General features: G+C 32.6%; 1 protein-coding gene across 10 annotated transcripts in view; it reads right to left on the bottom strand.

Moving 5' to 3' along the window:
• Positions 1 to 16,165, bottom strand: part of CCDC18 (coiled-coil domain containing 18) — a 97,575-nt gene that overhangs the window by 5,132 nt on the left and 76,278 nt on the right. For 9 of the 10 annotated variants that reach the window (XM_016134240.2, XM_016134238.2, XM_036236498.1 and 6 more), the window contains 4 exons: positions 15,782 to 15,985; positions 13,954 to 14,091; positions 10,245 to 10,445; positions 109 to 1,162 (listed from right to left, as the gene is read on the bottom strand). In XM_016134240.2, coding sequence (XP_015989726.2) covers positions 632 to 1,162; positions 10,245 to 10,445; positions 13,954 to 14,091; positions 15,782 to 15,985 — 1,074 coding nt within the window. In that variant the 3' untranslated portion in view covers positions 109 to 631. Of the gene's footprint in view, positions 1 to 108; positions 1,163 to 10,244; positions 10,446 to 13,953; positions 14,092 to 15,781; positions 15,986 to 16,165 lie in introns of those variants that run through there. The other variant, XM_036236493.1, reaches the window with a different exon arrangement.

Here is a 16,165-nt window from a genome sequence, read left to right as displayed (position 1 = left end):
AGCTCCAACAGTCTTTGTCTTTGGATCCATTGTACAAACATTTTTTAAATTGTTTAGGCTGCAAACCTATTTTGATGTATTTGAAAATGAGGCAATGGGGCACTTGAAAAAAGTAAACATTACCTGAAAGAGTCTTTATTTCCATATGCAAACTATACATTAACTGCTTATAAACAATGTTGCGTGTCTGTAGGTAAGTGTAGTAGGGATAAAGTTGCATATTCAGTATGATATGCTCAAAAACTAATGGGAGTAGATAAATCATGTAAATAAGATATTCTGAGCCACCATGGAAGTCTATGAACAAGACAAAGGTTACGTTAATTTTTACCAGAATGGTTTCCAGGAAGTCTAAGAAAATAACTAATTTTGGCACTCCAAAAACATTTTCCAATATTTGAAGTTAAAAACAGTTTCCTAACATGAGGTGGAATTAGCTCTTTAATCGGATATAGAGATTATATTTAATTGATTGTACACGCTATTTTAACAAAAATTACTTTTCAAAACTAAATTTTCAAATCTACTTATCTGGAGTAAAAGCATTCCAAACTTATGATGAATTCTTTTTTACTTTCAATATTTGTGTACATCGTATAATAGCATGCTTCATTTAAATGTATAGATTTTTCTACAATAAAATGATATTCAATGGAGACAAATTATTATAACTTCTAATATATGAAATACATACCTGAGTTAAACCAGGACCTGTTTGCATAGAAGACTTTTTTAACAGTCTCACTTCTTTGTTTATGTATCTTAGCATTCCACTAAGAGTACTGAAGTCATTATTCTCAGAACTGTCATCTTCTACGTCATATGTGAGAGGTTTAAATGAATCCGACTGGGTATAAGTCAGATCCTTCTGGCTTTCTTCTAATGCTGATGGTTGTTCTAATTGCATTTTTTTTAAGTCCTGTAGTAATTCTTCAGAAAGATCTTCATCACTATGAGTTTTGAAACTAAGGTCACTGGCACTAATAGAACGACGTAGTTTTCTATACTTGAAAACAGCTGTGTGAGCAAGTTTAGCATATTTTGGATTATGAATGTCTGGCATAATTTCTGTTGGAGGGGTAAATGGGGCTGATGGAAACTTGATGTCTTCTGCCCTTTCATGTCCAGAAATTTTGGCTTGTAACCTGGTTAATTCTGATTCCTGTAGAAAAATTTGTACATAGTAAGTGCTCAATATACTTTTGTTAAATGAATTACTCAGAAAAATCACAGACTTTTAGAAGTCATCTAAGTCAACCTTCAGCCCAGTGCAGGAATTTCTTTGATACCAACTCATCAGTTTTCCAAGCTGTTTAAACCCTTCATTTTGAACAATTACACGTTTATTTGAAATATGTTTAAACTATACTAAGAAATTTAAAGAAAACTAGATTTTCCTTATAGAATTTCTCTTTAGTGTTAATGACAATAGCAATTTCTAATAATGACCAATATCTTACATGTAAAAATTTCTCTGCAAAATGTAAAGATATACTCTTTTGTTTATCTAACATATATATACACCAAGAAAAAAAAACCTCACTCCCTTCAGAATTTCTCATAGGAAATTAATGTGTATTAATTATTCTGCCTTATATGTCCTCATTACAAGAAAGCTTTATTATGCTAGAATTTTTCAAAGAAAAACCTTTAAGAAAGTGATAAATAATATTTAATCAATCAGTCCTTATTAAATAACTTCATTTTCAGTTATTTTCCCATATCCTTCATTTGGTTCTTCTGCTTTCAGGATCCTAAGAATGAGACTGCATATGCTGAAAAACCATACAGCCTAAAAAAGTGAAAAGGCATTTTAATTTTAAAAGTTAAATAGTATGTGTAGTCGTCTCCTGTTCAAATGTATTTTCTTATGTGTAAGAAGAAACATTTCTATAAGATAAACATTTCTAAATCATAAGATAAACATTTCTAAATCAGTCACTTTTAATTTGATAGTTTCTATTTTTTTCTAAAACTACTGTGGTTATAACTGTTATAACCACAGCATGCATTACAAAATGAAAGTTTAACATGCATATTTTAGTTCTTTGATGTCTTTATACTACTTTATCTAGAGAAACATTATAAGTGGCTAGAGTGCCAATTTTTTTGTAGTAAATCTTGTATTCACATTCTTTTAATTACAAGTAATAAAGTAGCTACAGAGTTGATACATATAAGGTTGTATAGAAAGTTTTTTTTAAAAAAAAAACTTGTGTTATCTAGCTATATTTGAGAAATGTAGTATCTCAGATAAGTAGGATTCTATTTAATTTACAGTTAAACACCTAAGTTTTATAATAAAAGTAGTATACTGAATACCATGAACATAGTTCAACTTTTTCTTAGGACTCAAAGGTCACTGCTGTAATCATTGTAGTGTGCCATAATATATAGTTATGCCTTTAGGGGTCTCAGAAAATGATGTTAGCTATGCCCTGGCTCTAGCTACCCACAAATACTGGGGACTAATTAGGGTACTAAAGAAAGTGAGCTAGAAAGATCAAGTGCCTCAAAAACTGTTCTCTTCTCCTTCACTTCTATTTCTGTTCTTATTTTTCATTATTTATGGCTACTTCTAATTGTTACAGTTATGCCAGCTTCTGTTTTATTAGTTTTTATCACTCCTTTTTCTTTTATCCTCCTAAACTCCTTTTTAGTCTAGACTTTAGAGCCAATTGAAATTGACTTTGAGAACTACTATCAGAAAACAAAAGAATTCTATTTTCTGACTGGTATATTGGCTAATCTTGGTACACGTTCTAAGATTACTATATGTATAGTTTATTTTAGAATTCTTGCTATATACCCAATATTTTGGTAATTTCCAAAGTAGTCCAACTTAAAAACTTCTGAATAATAGATAAGTGCAATATAATTGTATTTATCTCATTGTTAGTATCTAACAACTGAGCAGATAGATATAACTACTATGACAAAGGATACACAATGCAGACAGACTCTTAAATTTTAAGAGTCAAATTTCCACAAGAAGTTTTATAATTAAATCCCCAGAACACTAGGTATATTATTGTTTCAATAAAAGCAGAAAAAGCATTCAACTGAAACATAATTTTAGATTATATCTACTCAGCTTTCCTCTACTACTGTGAATATCAAGTAGATTATATAAGAAATTTAAGTGCCCAGCTTAGTAACTGGAAATATTCCTAAGCTATTATTTGGTAGAATTTTTTGGCTTTTCAATTACTTCCATTTTGCTATAAAATCATTTACTGCTTTACAACTATCAGTGAGATTGTTCTTTTTTAAAGGTCTTGGCTGACAACATTAATTATATATATTGCCACTTTTGAACTAATATTAAAATTTTTATCTCTGTGCATCAATACTGATATTAATTCCAAATTCCAGAATAAACCTCCATGATCAATAGGTACGGGTAAGCACTAATGGGCTTTTGAAAAATGACATACATATTCAAATCCAGCAAAAATTTTTTTTGAAAACAATCTTGCATTTTCTAATTTATGATTTTTAAAGGAACTTCACAGATTTTGAAAAATCCTCCTACTTTTTAAATACATCAAGTATAAAATCCTCTAAAGTAAACATGATTAAATTTATATTTGTATAATAAGTTCAGGTCCAGGACGGTGACATAGGAGGCTCCTCCCTTGTCTTTTCCCATGATACACCAAATCTACAGTCACACACAAGGAGAGCTATAAACTCCATGTCCAGCATAGAGGAAATAGAGGACATAGAGCCATACAATGAGAGGTTACATCTGACTCCCTGCTTCTCCCTGAGGAGTAAAGGGTACTCATCAAGTGCTCCTATTTTTACGACTCCCACCTTAGGGATGGGCCCTCAAAACACGTAGTTCTGAAAACTAATAGGGCATGCTTGTATGAGATCCACAAGACTACAGCAAACGAAGAACGGTTCTTAACAGGCTTGAGAAGAAGTACCATGGCTATACCCACAGGATTCAGCAACAACAACAACAAAAAAGCAGGCAAAAAAGCATACCTTCTTGTCATACCTTCAAAGAGGTCTATTTTTGTATATTAAAGCCTATCTAACATGGCATGCATCTAGAGGCAGACTGTGATCCTCCCCAGAGACCAGGGAAGCTAAGAGACAGCCCCTCTGCCTTCCTCCTGAAGTCTGTTCCAAATTGCTAGTATATCTACCACCCAAGCTTTTGAAGCTGCTGCCTAGGGACAGGCTCTTGGATTGCTTGGCTCTGACAGCCAACTTATGCATTCATGAGGCCATCAGGATTGTAGTAAGCAAAGAAGTAGTTTTTAGTGAGCACAGGAGCAATCCCTTGCAGCTATACACCCAGGCCCAGTGCTGAGGGAGCAGACCAAAAAAGATCATGTCCAGTTTCTCCTTGGAAAGACCCCGACTACATGTATTTCCAGCTGCTGTGTGAGGGTCCAGTTCCAATCAGTATGAATCTAGGTGCTAAGATCTTCCCCTTTGGGATGCTGACAGGTCTTGGCACACCCCCAACTACTGGGAGCCACTAACAACAAAGAAGGTTGTTTGGACAATCACAAAGGGCTGAAAGACAACAAGGAGCTCAGGCCAGGCTGATTGATAAGGAACATCTACATGAGACCACTGGAAAAGGTGGTTGTTTATCAATGCACAGAAACCAACAGAGAGGCAAGAAAAATGAAGAAACAGAGGAATATGTTCCAAACAAAAGAATAAGCTAAAATTCCAGAAATAGCCCCTAGAAATACCTAAAAGAGAAATACCTAAAGAGATAGGTGATTTACTTGACAAAGAGATCAAATAACATTCAGAAGGATGCTTAAATAAATCCAAAAGACTCACACTGAGACAAATTATAATTAAATCAAAAAAAGTTAAAGACAAGCAAGAGAAAAACAATTTCTTACATACAAGGGAGCTCCCCCACCCCCAAGCAATCAGAGAAATGTTACAGTCCAGAAAGGAAAGGTAAGATATAGTGAAAGTGCTGAGAGAAAAAAACTGCTAAGCAAGAAAACTATTCCAGCAAAGTTGCCCTTCAAGATAGGAGAAAAAGTTTTCCAAACAAGCAAAAGCTGAAGGAACTCATCTCCATTAGACTGACATTACAAAAAATGTTAAAGGGATTTCTTAAAGCTGAAATGAAAGGATACTAATTGGTAACAGAAAAACATATGAAAGTTTAAATCTCAAATGATAAAGAAAATATATATTTTAAAATTCAGAACACTCGGGGTGGCTCCATAGTGTTGTAGTTAGCACACCTACTTTGCACGCAGAAGGTCCTGGGCTTGCACCCCAGGTGGAGCCATGGACCATACCCCGGGTTCGCCAGGCCCTCCGCATGCGCTGGGGATGCCAGGCCCTGGGGGTACCAGGCCCTGCATGCACGCCGCAAGCATGTGGGAGGAGATGCCTTGCCTTCAGAGATCCAGTTCTTAAGGGGAAACAGCAACGTCCATGGGTCAGGGGTAGAAGTGGGGGGCAAAATTAAAGAGGGGGAAAAAAATCAGAACACTCTAATGATGTAATAATAAAAAGTAAATCACTTATAATTCTAGAATGCAGGTTACATAAAATGTGTTATTTTTATAACAGTCTCTTTTAAGCCGATAAGAACTTCTTGATGTCATAATTTACTTCTTTCTATCTTTGTACCCATTAATAAATTATTGTAGTTATAATTATTTTTATTACTTTTGTCTTTTAACCTTCATTCTAGAATTATAAGTGACTTACCTCCTACTATTACAGAAAATAATTAACAAAATTAAAAAGTAGGACCATATACATCAATAATTACTTTAAATATAGATAGACTAAATTCTCCAATCAAATGAGAGAGGGAGAATGGATAAAAAAATAAGACTCATCTATATACTGATTTCATTCTTAAGAACATACACAAACTAAAAGTGAAGAGATGTAAAAAACATATCCATTTAAATGGAAACGAAAAGAAACTGGAGTAGATACATTTATATCATAAAAAACAAGAGACAAAGAAAGTCATTATATAATTCATCCAACAAGAGGATACAAAATTTATAAATATTTATGTACCTAAAAAAACATAGGAGCGCCTAAATATTTAAGGCAAATATTAACAAATCTGAAGGGAGAAATAGACAGCACTATAATAATGGCAGGGGACTTCAACACCACACTTTCATCAATGGATAGATAAATGCAGACAGAAAATCAATAAGGAAACAATGGATGTGAACAACACATTAGATCAAATGAACTTAACAGACATTTACAGAACATTCCATCCAACACAGTAGTATACACATTCTTCTCAAGTGCACATGGAACATTCTCTAAGATAGAACATGTGTTAGGTCACAAAAAAGTCAATATATTTAAGAAAACTAAAATCATAACCATTTCTCAACCACAATGGTATAAAATTAGAAATCAATTACAAGAAGAAAACTAAAAAATTTAGAATTATGTGAATATTAAATAACATGCTACAGAACAACAAATGGGTCAAAGAAGAATTCGAAAGAAAAATAAAAAATTATCTTAAGACAAATGATAATTCAAAACACCAAAACTTATGGGATGCAGAAAAAGCAGATCTGAGAGGAAAATTTATAGTGATAAATGCCTACCTTAAAAAATAAAAAATATCTCAAACAAACAATCTAACTTTATGCCTTAAGGAACTAGAAAAAGAGCAAACTAAGCCCAAAATTAGCAGAAGGAAAGAAATAAAGATCACAATGGAAATAAATTAGACTCAGAAGACAAAAGAACAAATGAAGATCTGGGTTTTTAAAAAGATAAAACAGACAAACCCTTAGGTAGACTTACTAAGAAAAAAAAGAGAAGATTCAAATAAAATCAGAAATGAAAGAGATGTTACAACTGATATAGAAATACAAAGGCTCATAAGAACAACTGCGTGCAAAGAAATTAGACAACCTATAAAAGAATAGATAAAATCCTAGAAACATACAACCTACCAAGACTAAACCATAAAGACATAGAAAATCTAAACAAATAATTATGGGAAAGGATATTGAATCAATAGTCAAACACCTCATAACAAACAAAAGTACAGGACCAGATGGCTTCAGTACTTGGTGAATTCTACCAAACTTTTAAAGAAGAATTAGTATCAATCCTTCTCATGCTTTTCCAAAAAGCAGAGGAGGAGGGAACATTTTCAAAAAATTTTACGAGGCCAGCATTACTGATACCAAAACCACATAAGGACAATGAATTTATTTATTCATTCTAACAGTTTTGGTGAATTCTTTAGGGTTTAGACAAGAAAAGAAAATTACAGGTCAATATCTCTGATAAACAGATGCAAAAATCTTAAAAAATAATTAGCAATTCTATTTCAACAATACATTAAAAGAATCATGCAATGTGATCAAGTGGGATTAATTCCAAGGATACAAAATTGGTTCAACATCTCCAAAACAATCAATGTGATACACCACATTGACAAAATGAAGGATAAAAATCATATGATCATCTCAATAGATGCAGAAAAAGCATCCGACAAAATTCAATACTCATTAATGATAAAAACTCTCAACAAGGAGGCAAAGAGAAAAAGTACGTCAACATGATAAAGACCATATATGGCAAACCGACAGTTAACATACTAAACAGTGAATAGCTGAAAGTTTTCCAAGATCAAGAACAAGATAAGTATGTCCACTCTCTCCACTATCATTTAACACAGTACTGGAAGTCCTAGACAAAACAATTGGGCAAGAAAAAGAAACATAAGCGTCCGAATTGAAAAGGAAGAACTAAAACTGTCTGTATTTGTAGATGAGAGGACATTATGTAAAGAATCCACCAATAAATTGTTAGAAATAATAAACAAATTAGGTTGTAGGAATATAAAATCAATATATGTCAGTTGCAGTTCCATACATTAATAACAAACTATAAGATAGAGAAATTAAGAAAATAATCCCATTTACAATTACTTCAAAAAAATTCTAGGAATAAATTAAACCAAGGAGGTAAAAGAACTGTACACTGAAAACTCTTAAGGCATTGATGACAAAAAGTTGAGGACACACATAAATGGAAAGATATTCTGTTCCATGAATAGGAAGAATTAACATTATAAAAATGTTCATACTACCCACAGCAATCTACAAATTCAATTCAACCTCTAACAAAATTCTAATGGCATTTTCCACAGAAATAGAACAAACAATCCTAAAATTTGTATGGAACCACAAAAACCCCCCAAAGCCAAAGCAATCTGAGAAAGGATGAAGCTGGAGGCATCACACTTTCTGATTTCAAACTATATTACAAAGCTTTAGTATGATTATATAGTATAGTACTGGCATTTAAATGAACACATCTATGACCAGAACAGAACAATTAGCCCAGGAAGAAACCTATGCATGCACAGCCAATTAATTTATGACAAAGGATTGCAGAATATACAATGGGGAAAGGATGGTCTCTTCAGTACATGGTCTTGGTTTTCCCTACTGGACAGACACATGCAAAAGAATTAAACTTGACCACTATCTTACACCACACACAAAAATCAACTCAAAATGCATTAAAGACTTTATAGGACATAAAACAATAAAATTCCTTGAAGAAAACACAGGGAGTAAGCTCTTTAACATTGGCCTTGGCAATGATTTTTTGGATTTGACATCAAAAGCAAAGGAGACAAAAGCAAAAATAAATAAGTGGGACTATATTAAACTAGAAAGCTTCTACACAGCAATGAAAACCATAAATAAATGAAAAAGAAAACTATGAAATGGGAGAAAATATTTGTAAATCATATCTGATAAGCAGTTAATAATCAAAACATATAAAGAACTCATACAATTCAATAGCAAAAAATCTAATTTCAAAATGGGTAGAGAAATGAGTAGACATTTCTACAAAGATCTACAAATGGCCAACAGGTACATGAAAAGGTGATCAATATCACTAATTATCAGGGAAATGCAAGTCAAAACCATAACGAGATATCACTTCACACTTGGTAGAAAAGCTACTATTAAAAAGAAAAGAGATAAGTGGGGGTAAGGGTATAAAGAGAAGAGAACCCTTGTGCACTGTTGGTGAGGCTGTAAATTGGTGCAGCCACTATGGAAAATATCATGGAGTTTCTCAAAAGAATTAAAATAGAATTACAATATAATTCAGCAACATTACTTCTGAGCATATATTAAAAGGGAATGAAAACAGAATATCTAAGAGATATCTGCACTTCCATATTCCTTGCAACATTATTCACAATAGTCAAGATGAGGAAATAACTAGATAAGGATACTGCAATGTATCACTTACATGTGTTATCTTAAAAAGTTAAATTCACAGAAAATGAATAGAAAAGTGGTTGCCGATGGCAATGGGGGAAGTAGGGAGAAGCTGATAAATGGGTACGACTTTTCAGCTATAAGACAAAGTCTGAACATCTAATATATAACATGGCAAAGATAGTTGGTAACATTGTATTGTACAACTGATATTTGCTGAGGGTAAAATTTAAATGTTCTCACTAAAACTTTTTTTAATTTTAAAAGAGTTTGTGTTTGAACATTTATAAATTCTTTCTCGTATGATAATATGATATATATCATATTAGTAATTCCCAAATTCAATGTCTTCTAAATAAAATTTTTTTTTATTCAAATAGGTCAATATTTGGTCATATACAATCCTCTATAAACTATAAGAATGGAAAAATAAGTGATAAATTTACTTTTTCATGGACATGTGTGGATGAAAAATGAGTTCTGCAATAATTTTAATGGAAAGACCTCACAGGATGATCTGATCATAAATGCCTAACTGGGCAGGTCATGAAGGGTAGTCAAGCCTCTGGGCTTGTAAATTCCCAAGTAAAAGGTTATATTTGCCTTAAGCTAGCCTTGTCTACTGTTCTTGTGCATCTAAGTTAACATGCCTTTAAAATGCCAGAGGAACTCTCTTTTTCAGAGCCCTGGGAAGCATAATCACCCTCAGCAGAGCACATAATCTTTTTAACTATCCTGTAATCCAGTCATAGAAATTTCCCTGCCTGTTTTCTCCCAAATTCATGAAATTGTCCTTACATTCCCTCCTTAATTCCAAATGTATAAAAGAAATTGCAAACTGTCCATTCTGGGAAGCATTTTTTTTTTTTCCAGTCTGTTGAGACTTTGTTTCTAGCTGTATCCTCTGTTTGGCTCAATAAACTCATAAAAATTTTCTACAGGTTTGGTTGTTCTTACATTGGCATATGCTTTATATACTTTTAAATGTTTACTTACTTTAATAAGTAATGCTTCATTTGTAGCTTCAATTACTTCATTCCTGTCTTGGACTTGTTGATGCAAACTGCTTACAGTGTCCTGAGCTTCTTCTAATTCTAGTTTTGCCTTCTCTAACTGTTCATTTAGTTGCTGAACAGAAGTTTTTTGAGAGTCAGCAGAAATCTTCCATTTTGCATGGTTCTCTTGATGTGAAATCATCTACAAAGCCCCGAAATTGAAAAGAAAAACAGGGTAGAGTTGGTTTCAACCATCTTCTAATACTTTTCACTTCCACTTAAAGTAAATTATGTTTTAGTCACAAACATCTGATTTCCCAACCAATAACCTGCTAGAGGAAAAGGGGGAAGGTAGAATGTATAGTCTGAAATTTACTTAAGAGCAGTTAACCAAATACAGTGAACTGTGTTTTGGACCCTGATTTGAGCAAATCAACTGTAAAGATATTTTTGTAACAATTAGGGAATCAGAACAATTGGATACAGTTGATGGTATTAAGAAATCACTGTCAATTTTTAGGTTTTATAACAGTATTGTAATTATATTGTTTTAATTAGCCTTTATTTTTTAGAGATAGTTATTAAACTGTTTACTGATAAAACAATATCTGGGATTTGCTTCAAAATAATATGTGATAATGTAGGGGTGTGGGGGAACGGAATAAGTAAAGTTAAAGATAGTGACCATAATTCCTAGTTTGCCTATGACTGTCTGGGTTTTATGCCTTGCTGTCCTGGTTAGTTAGTAGCAGCATTCCTTTTCATTCTCAAAAGTATTCCCTTTTATATAAAATAAATTGTCAACATGCTTATAGATAAAATCAAATAGACCAAGAGTTGTTAATTACTGAAGCTGAATAATAAACATGAGAGGATTTATACCACTCTCTACTTTTGAATATGCTTAAACTTTTCCACAATGAAGTTTTTAAAAATCTTATTTTCATAAAAAAAGCAGCTTTGCAATTATTATTGATTTTTCTGATTATTCTGAAACCTGTATTTTAAAAAATATTTTAAAAAATTAACGATCCTTTTTTCTAATTCTATGTTACTTTAATGACATATTCTCTCATTTTTATAGACAAGTGATATACACACTTTAAAAATAAATCTTTGTCCAGTATCAAAAAAGAGAAAAACATGACTTTTTTTTTTTTTAGCATGTGAGTTTTTTTTAAATTACTCCCACACTTGAAGGTCCTTATTTTTGAAGAACAACAATGGCATTTTACTATTCACTTTCCATTCCATAAAGACTTCCTTAAAGGTTTTGGCAAGTTCACTTATCCTTATGACTATGCTTCAGAGTAACTCCAGGGGTATCCTTAGATTTATCAACAATTTACCACACCAGCACTTTGTATCTTTCTATAATGTTGAAGCCAATAGTATACTGCAACTTGGGTAAAGAGGGAGAAGATTTAGGGGGCATTGGTCAGCTTCTTCCAAGTGATTGGAGCCTTCCATTGGGCATGCAAGCCACTTGCATTGTCAAAGTCCAAACATATGTCCAATCTCAAGGGTTATAAAAGCTTACAGGATTGAAACAGCAAAAAAACAAATCACTTCAGGAATGCAAGAGTTATCAAAAATTGAATAATCATTTGAAGATGTTTTCAGAAGCTTCTTCACCTTGCCTTTGTAGTATGAGCTGTAAAAACAAAAACAAAAACAAAAACAAACTGCCATACCTGGCAAAGTTGAATATCCCAGACCATCTGTCAAAGAAGCCTGTCCAAAGACAAAATTCCAGGAGTCTCTTGGAGAAAAATCAATCATTGTTATTCCCACAACACACAGCATCTTTAGGTTTCTTCTTCTTTTTTAAGAACTTCAGGATGTATCCTGCATGAATCTGTAGGTTCTATGTGTTATCACTGACTCTAAAGGAACATCTTGTTGGAGAGACAGAAAACTGGTTCTAGGAGTTTTACTGTCAGGCCACAGAAAAACATTTCACAGTAGCCCTTGAACCATTTAATATATCCTTTACTGATAATTCTGGTCTTTCCAAGAGATTTGATGCACTATATATAAAAACTTTCTCTAGAGAGTCTTTCTTTAAGGATCATTGAAAACTGTTCAAAGTCTTGGGGAGCCCCTCTATGACAGATGATCCAAACTGATCGCAAATACAAAGTAATGGGTCCAAAGAGATTACTGTAGGCTGGAAGACTTTGTTCATCAAATGCTGCTCCCCAGCATCTCATTTCTCATACTGTGATACAATGGCTGGGTTCTTTGAGATGAGAGCTGTTTTTAGTGTCTGTTCAGAGTGTTGTATTGTTTGAATGATGCTAGGTCTCTTCCATTCATATGGTGTTCCTATGTAGTGCTTTCATCCTGCTGTTGAATGAATCTAACAGCTGTTCCATTATGAGGCTTACAGGACGGGCACGTCTAGGCCTGACCTGGAAAGTGTTGTACCTAGTACCTTCACCCTAGACAGGTCTCGACACCACCTGCAGTGGCCCCTGCACATATGCTCAAATTACATAGTTTGATATCACACATATAAAAAATTAGCACCAAATACTACATAGCAACACTAGAACCAATATTTATAATTTGTTTTATGTCCTATCTGCTTATAATTTCAGGTTGCTTAGAAAACTAAAAAATTGGATAATTAAAAATAAAAGTAGAATAGAGACCATACAATAAAAGTTATGAGTAGTTTCTAGCAAACACTTGAGATGGACTAATTATTACTGATGGTCACTAAGGTGAGCAGTTAATATCAATTAAATAATTATGCTGAATCCAACAGCATTCATATTTGTCTCTAAAGACCAAAGGTTGTACTCTCTTGGCTTGAGATTGGATTCAGCTTAAAAAAAAATGTGTTTTGTTAGGTAGACACAATATCTTCAAAGAGATATGAATCTAAATGCATTTAAGCAAGACATGGTAACCACAAGCCTAACCAATCCTTTGCAAAGATATTACCAAACTCTCTTTAAAGGTGTTTAATGTAGATATATTCGCAAGCCTTGTCATACAGAAAAATGCTTTATTAGAACTTCATAAATAATTTATTTAGATCTTATACATAAATTTTGGATGATATCTTCAGATGTAGTTTTTAAAAAGATAAGAAATGCTATTCTAATTAATAATACTGCCATTTCTATAAAGGCTCAGACATATTAAAAAGCAAAGTATCAGGTTCTAGTATTGCCTATCTAAATTAATGTCAGAACAAATGTTGGAAATTATAAAGCATTACGGATTCACATCATATGAAATTGCTTATGTTGGTTTTTAAAGGTCTTCAGTTAGTTTTGGCAAGTGCTATTTTGTAACGAATGATGATGATGATGATGATGATGACGACGACGACGACGACGATGAGCCAAGCTCTGATGTAAGAACTTTAATTATATTAATTCATTTAATCCTCAACACATGAAATAGATACCATTATTACGTCCATTTTTGACAGATGTTAAGTTAATAGCCCAATGTGACATAAGTGTTAAGTGATGAGCCGAGATTCATAATCAGGCTGCCTGGCTCAAGGACTGAAGCTCTTTATCCCACAGTATATTAGTTCACTGAATATAAAGTAAAAACGATCCATTTAGGCTACCAGACATCAAGACCACAATGTGTTATTCAATAATGAACATTTAGGACTTATACTATTGTCCAGATAGGTTGACCTGTTTATCAGGGAGTAATGCTACAAATTAAAATTTCTTTACCTCCAGATGATAAGCTTCCTTGAGAGATTCTACCTCTGCTGACAATTTCTTGATTTCTGCTTGCATTCTTGCTTGTAAATGAGCTTCACGTACTTGAGAAGCCCCCAATTCTTCAGCTAAATGGTTTCCATGAGCTTCCTTAAAAATGACATATTAAGTAAAGTCTATATAACTCGTTTATTTGGTTATTATAGCTAAGCCTATCCAATGCATTTATGAAAGTAATGTCTTATAAACTCTCATATACAAAGTTAACTTATTAAATGGTACTTATCTAGACATTTAAGAGACTGCTAATGGGCAAGTATTGGTACACTATTATCATAAGTTCACTAATCAATGCTTTCTGTGAAATAAACTGTGGAATAATAATCACAGCATGCTGAACTTTGGTAAATAATAGTCTACGCTTAGGTATGCCCATGCAATTTTGTTGGCCAAATGTGCTGTTTACTTATCAAGAGTCAGTCATGTATTTACCCAAACTTATTTATACTAGCTGTGCTTGTGACTATAATTATGCATTTAATATACATTATGAACAATGATAAAATATGAATGCAGAAAAAAAGTTTTTATATGAAAATTAGGTTATATGCTATGAAACCTCTTCATGAGTGAATCACAAACATTTGCTACCCAATTAGAAGCAGTCAAGATAGTTGTAAAATAGGAAACCCCATAAAAAATATAAGAGATGTTATTCTCTGACTGATTTACAAATGTCTTTTAAATTTTTCTCCACCTTAAAAAAACCAAAATTGGAAACTATAGATGATGGAATATGATTATGGTTTATGAAAGAAAGACCAGGTAGAATTCTAATCAAATGACCCTGCCCATACATAAGATTTGGTCCTATATTAAAAGATTACCATATGAATGTGTATTTAGAGCTTTGGGTTAAAAAAATTTTTTAACTGTCATTTTTAGTAATTCCCCACATTCACTCACTATTTTTATCAGCTAAAATCAATTATACTACATTTAGATACCATTGATAAAGACAGAAATGAAATAAAAGTAGATAGTTTACCTTCTCCTAAAAGACTCCCAAATGTCTCACATTTTAATAAAGATTCTCTATATATTCTTTACTAGTCTAACCATCCAGAAATATTAATAAAAACATTGTTAGATTAAACATAAAACATTATGTTTAAACATAAAAATACTTTAACTCAATTCCTATATTGAATTAGTATCAAAAAGCAAAAAATATCACAAGAATTTTTCTAGAACATCAATAAATATATTTTCTCAAAATCTAAGTAATTAACCCAAGTATACCAATTTAAATATTTTTAAGCCAAGTTGTTAACCTTCTACCAAATACTGGGGAAATAAAATTTATATTAGTCCTCTTGCTTTTTATCACTATCCTCTCCAAATGTTCTGGACTCCAGGTTTCATAACAGTTATAAATTCAAATCATTTGTTTTCATTTATAAGTGTGGTACAAATGCAAAAACTTTTACTCAAAAAAAGGTTAGCTTTTTTCCTTCAAATGATAGCTTCAATTCACTTAAAAGTCTAAAAGTTCTTTATAACTCGATTTATTGAAAACTAATTAGGTTGGCCAAAACTCAGTTCTGAGGAACCTCCTGGTTATATTATAAAGCTATGCTAACTATAACATTTTTTTTCTTTTTAAATAACAACATAAACTACCACTTTAACATTTTTAAGTTTACGTTTTGGTGGCATTAAGTACATTCACATTGTTGTGCAACAGTAACTTTTGTAAGAACTGCATTCTACAGTTCAAAAAAGTGAATGGTAAAATAAGACTTTTCAATAAGGTAAAGTTATTAAAAATAGGGATTACCTTCTCTTTAGACAGTTGTTTTATTTCCTCCAGTTCACTTGACAGCCTTTCTATTTCTCTTTGTGCTTGGACTTGTTGACAACGAGCCTCCACCAATTCTGTATGAGAGTTCTGCATCTGCTCCCGGGTTAGCCTCAGTTCTTGCTCCAAATCTATGGCATCCTTATACTGAGTCCCAATGTACTGTTCCTGCTCTCTTATAACCTGAAACGTACAAAGTACTTGTAAATTTCAACATGAAATGATACAGATAACCTATTTCTTATTTTGATTTCTCTTTTAATAAGTGACTTTTTCCCTTTCAACTAAACCTCTATAAAATTTAACATACAATGATATCATTCACTGTGAAACTGATATTCAGGAAATGTCTTTTTTCTTTTT

Source organism: Rousettus aegyptiacus, unplaced genomic scaffold (assembly GCF_014176215.1).
Source record: "Rousettus aegyptiacus isolate mRouAeg1 unplaced genomic scaffold, mRouAeg1.p scaffold_m13_p_1, whole genome shotgun sequence".
NCBI lineage: Eukaryota > Metazoa > Chordata > Mammalia > Chiroptera > Pteropodidae > Rousettus > Rousettus aegyptiacus.
The sequence above is the reverse complement of the archived record's forward strand: the minus strand, read 5'-3'. Positions and strand labels throughout refer to the sequence as shown.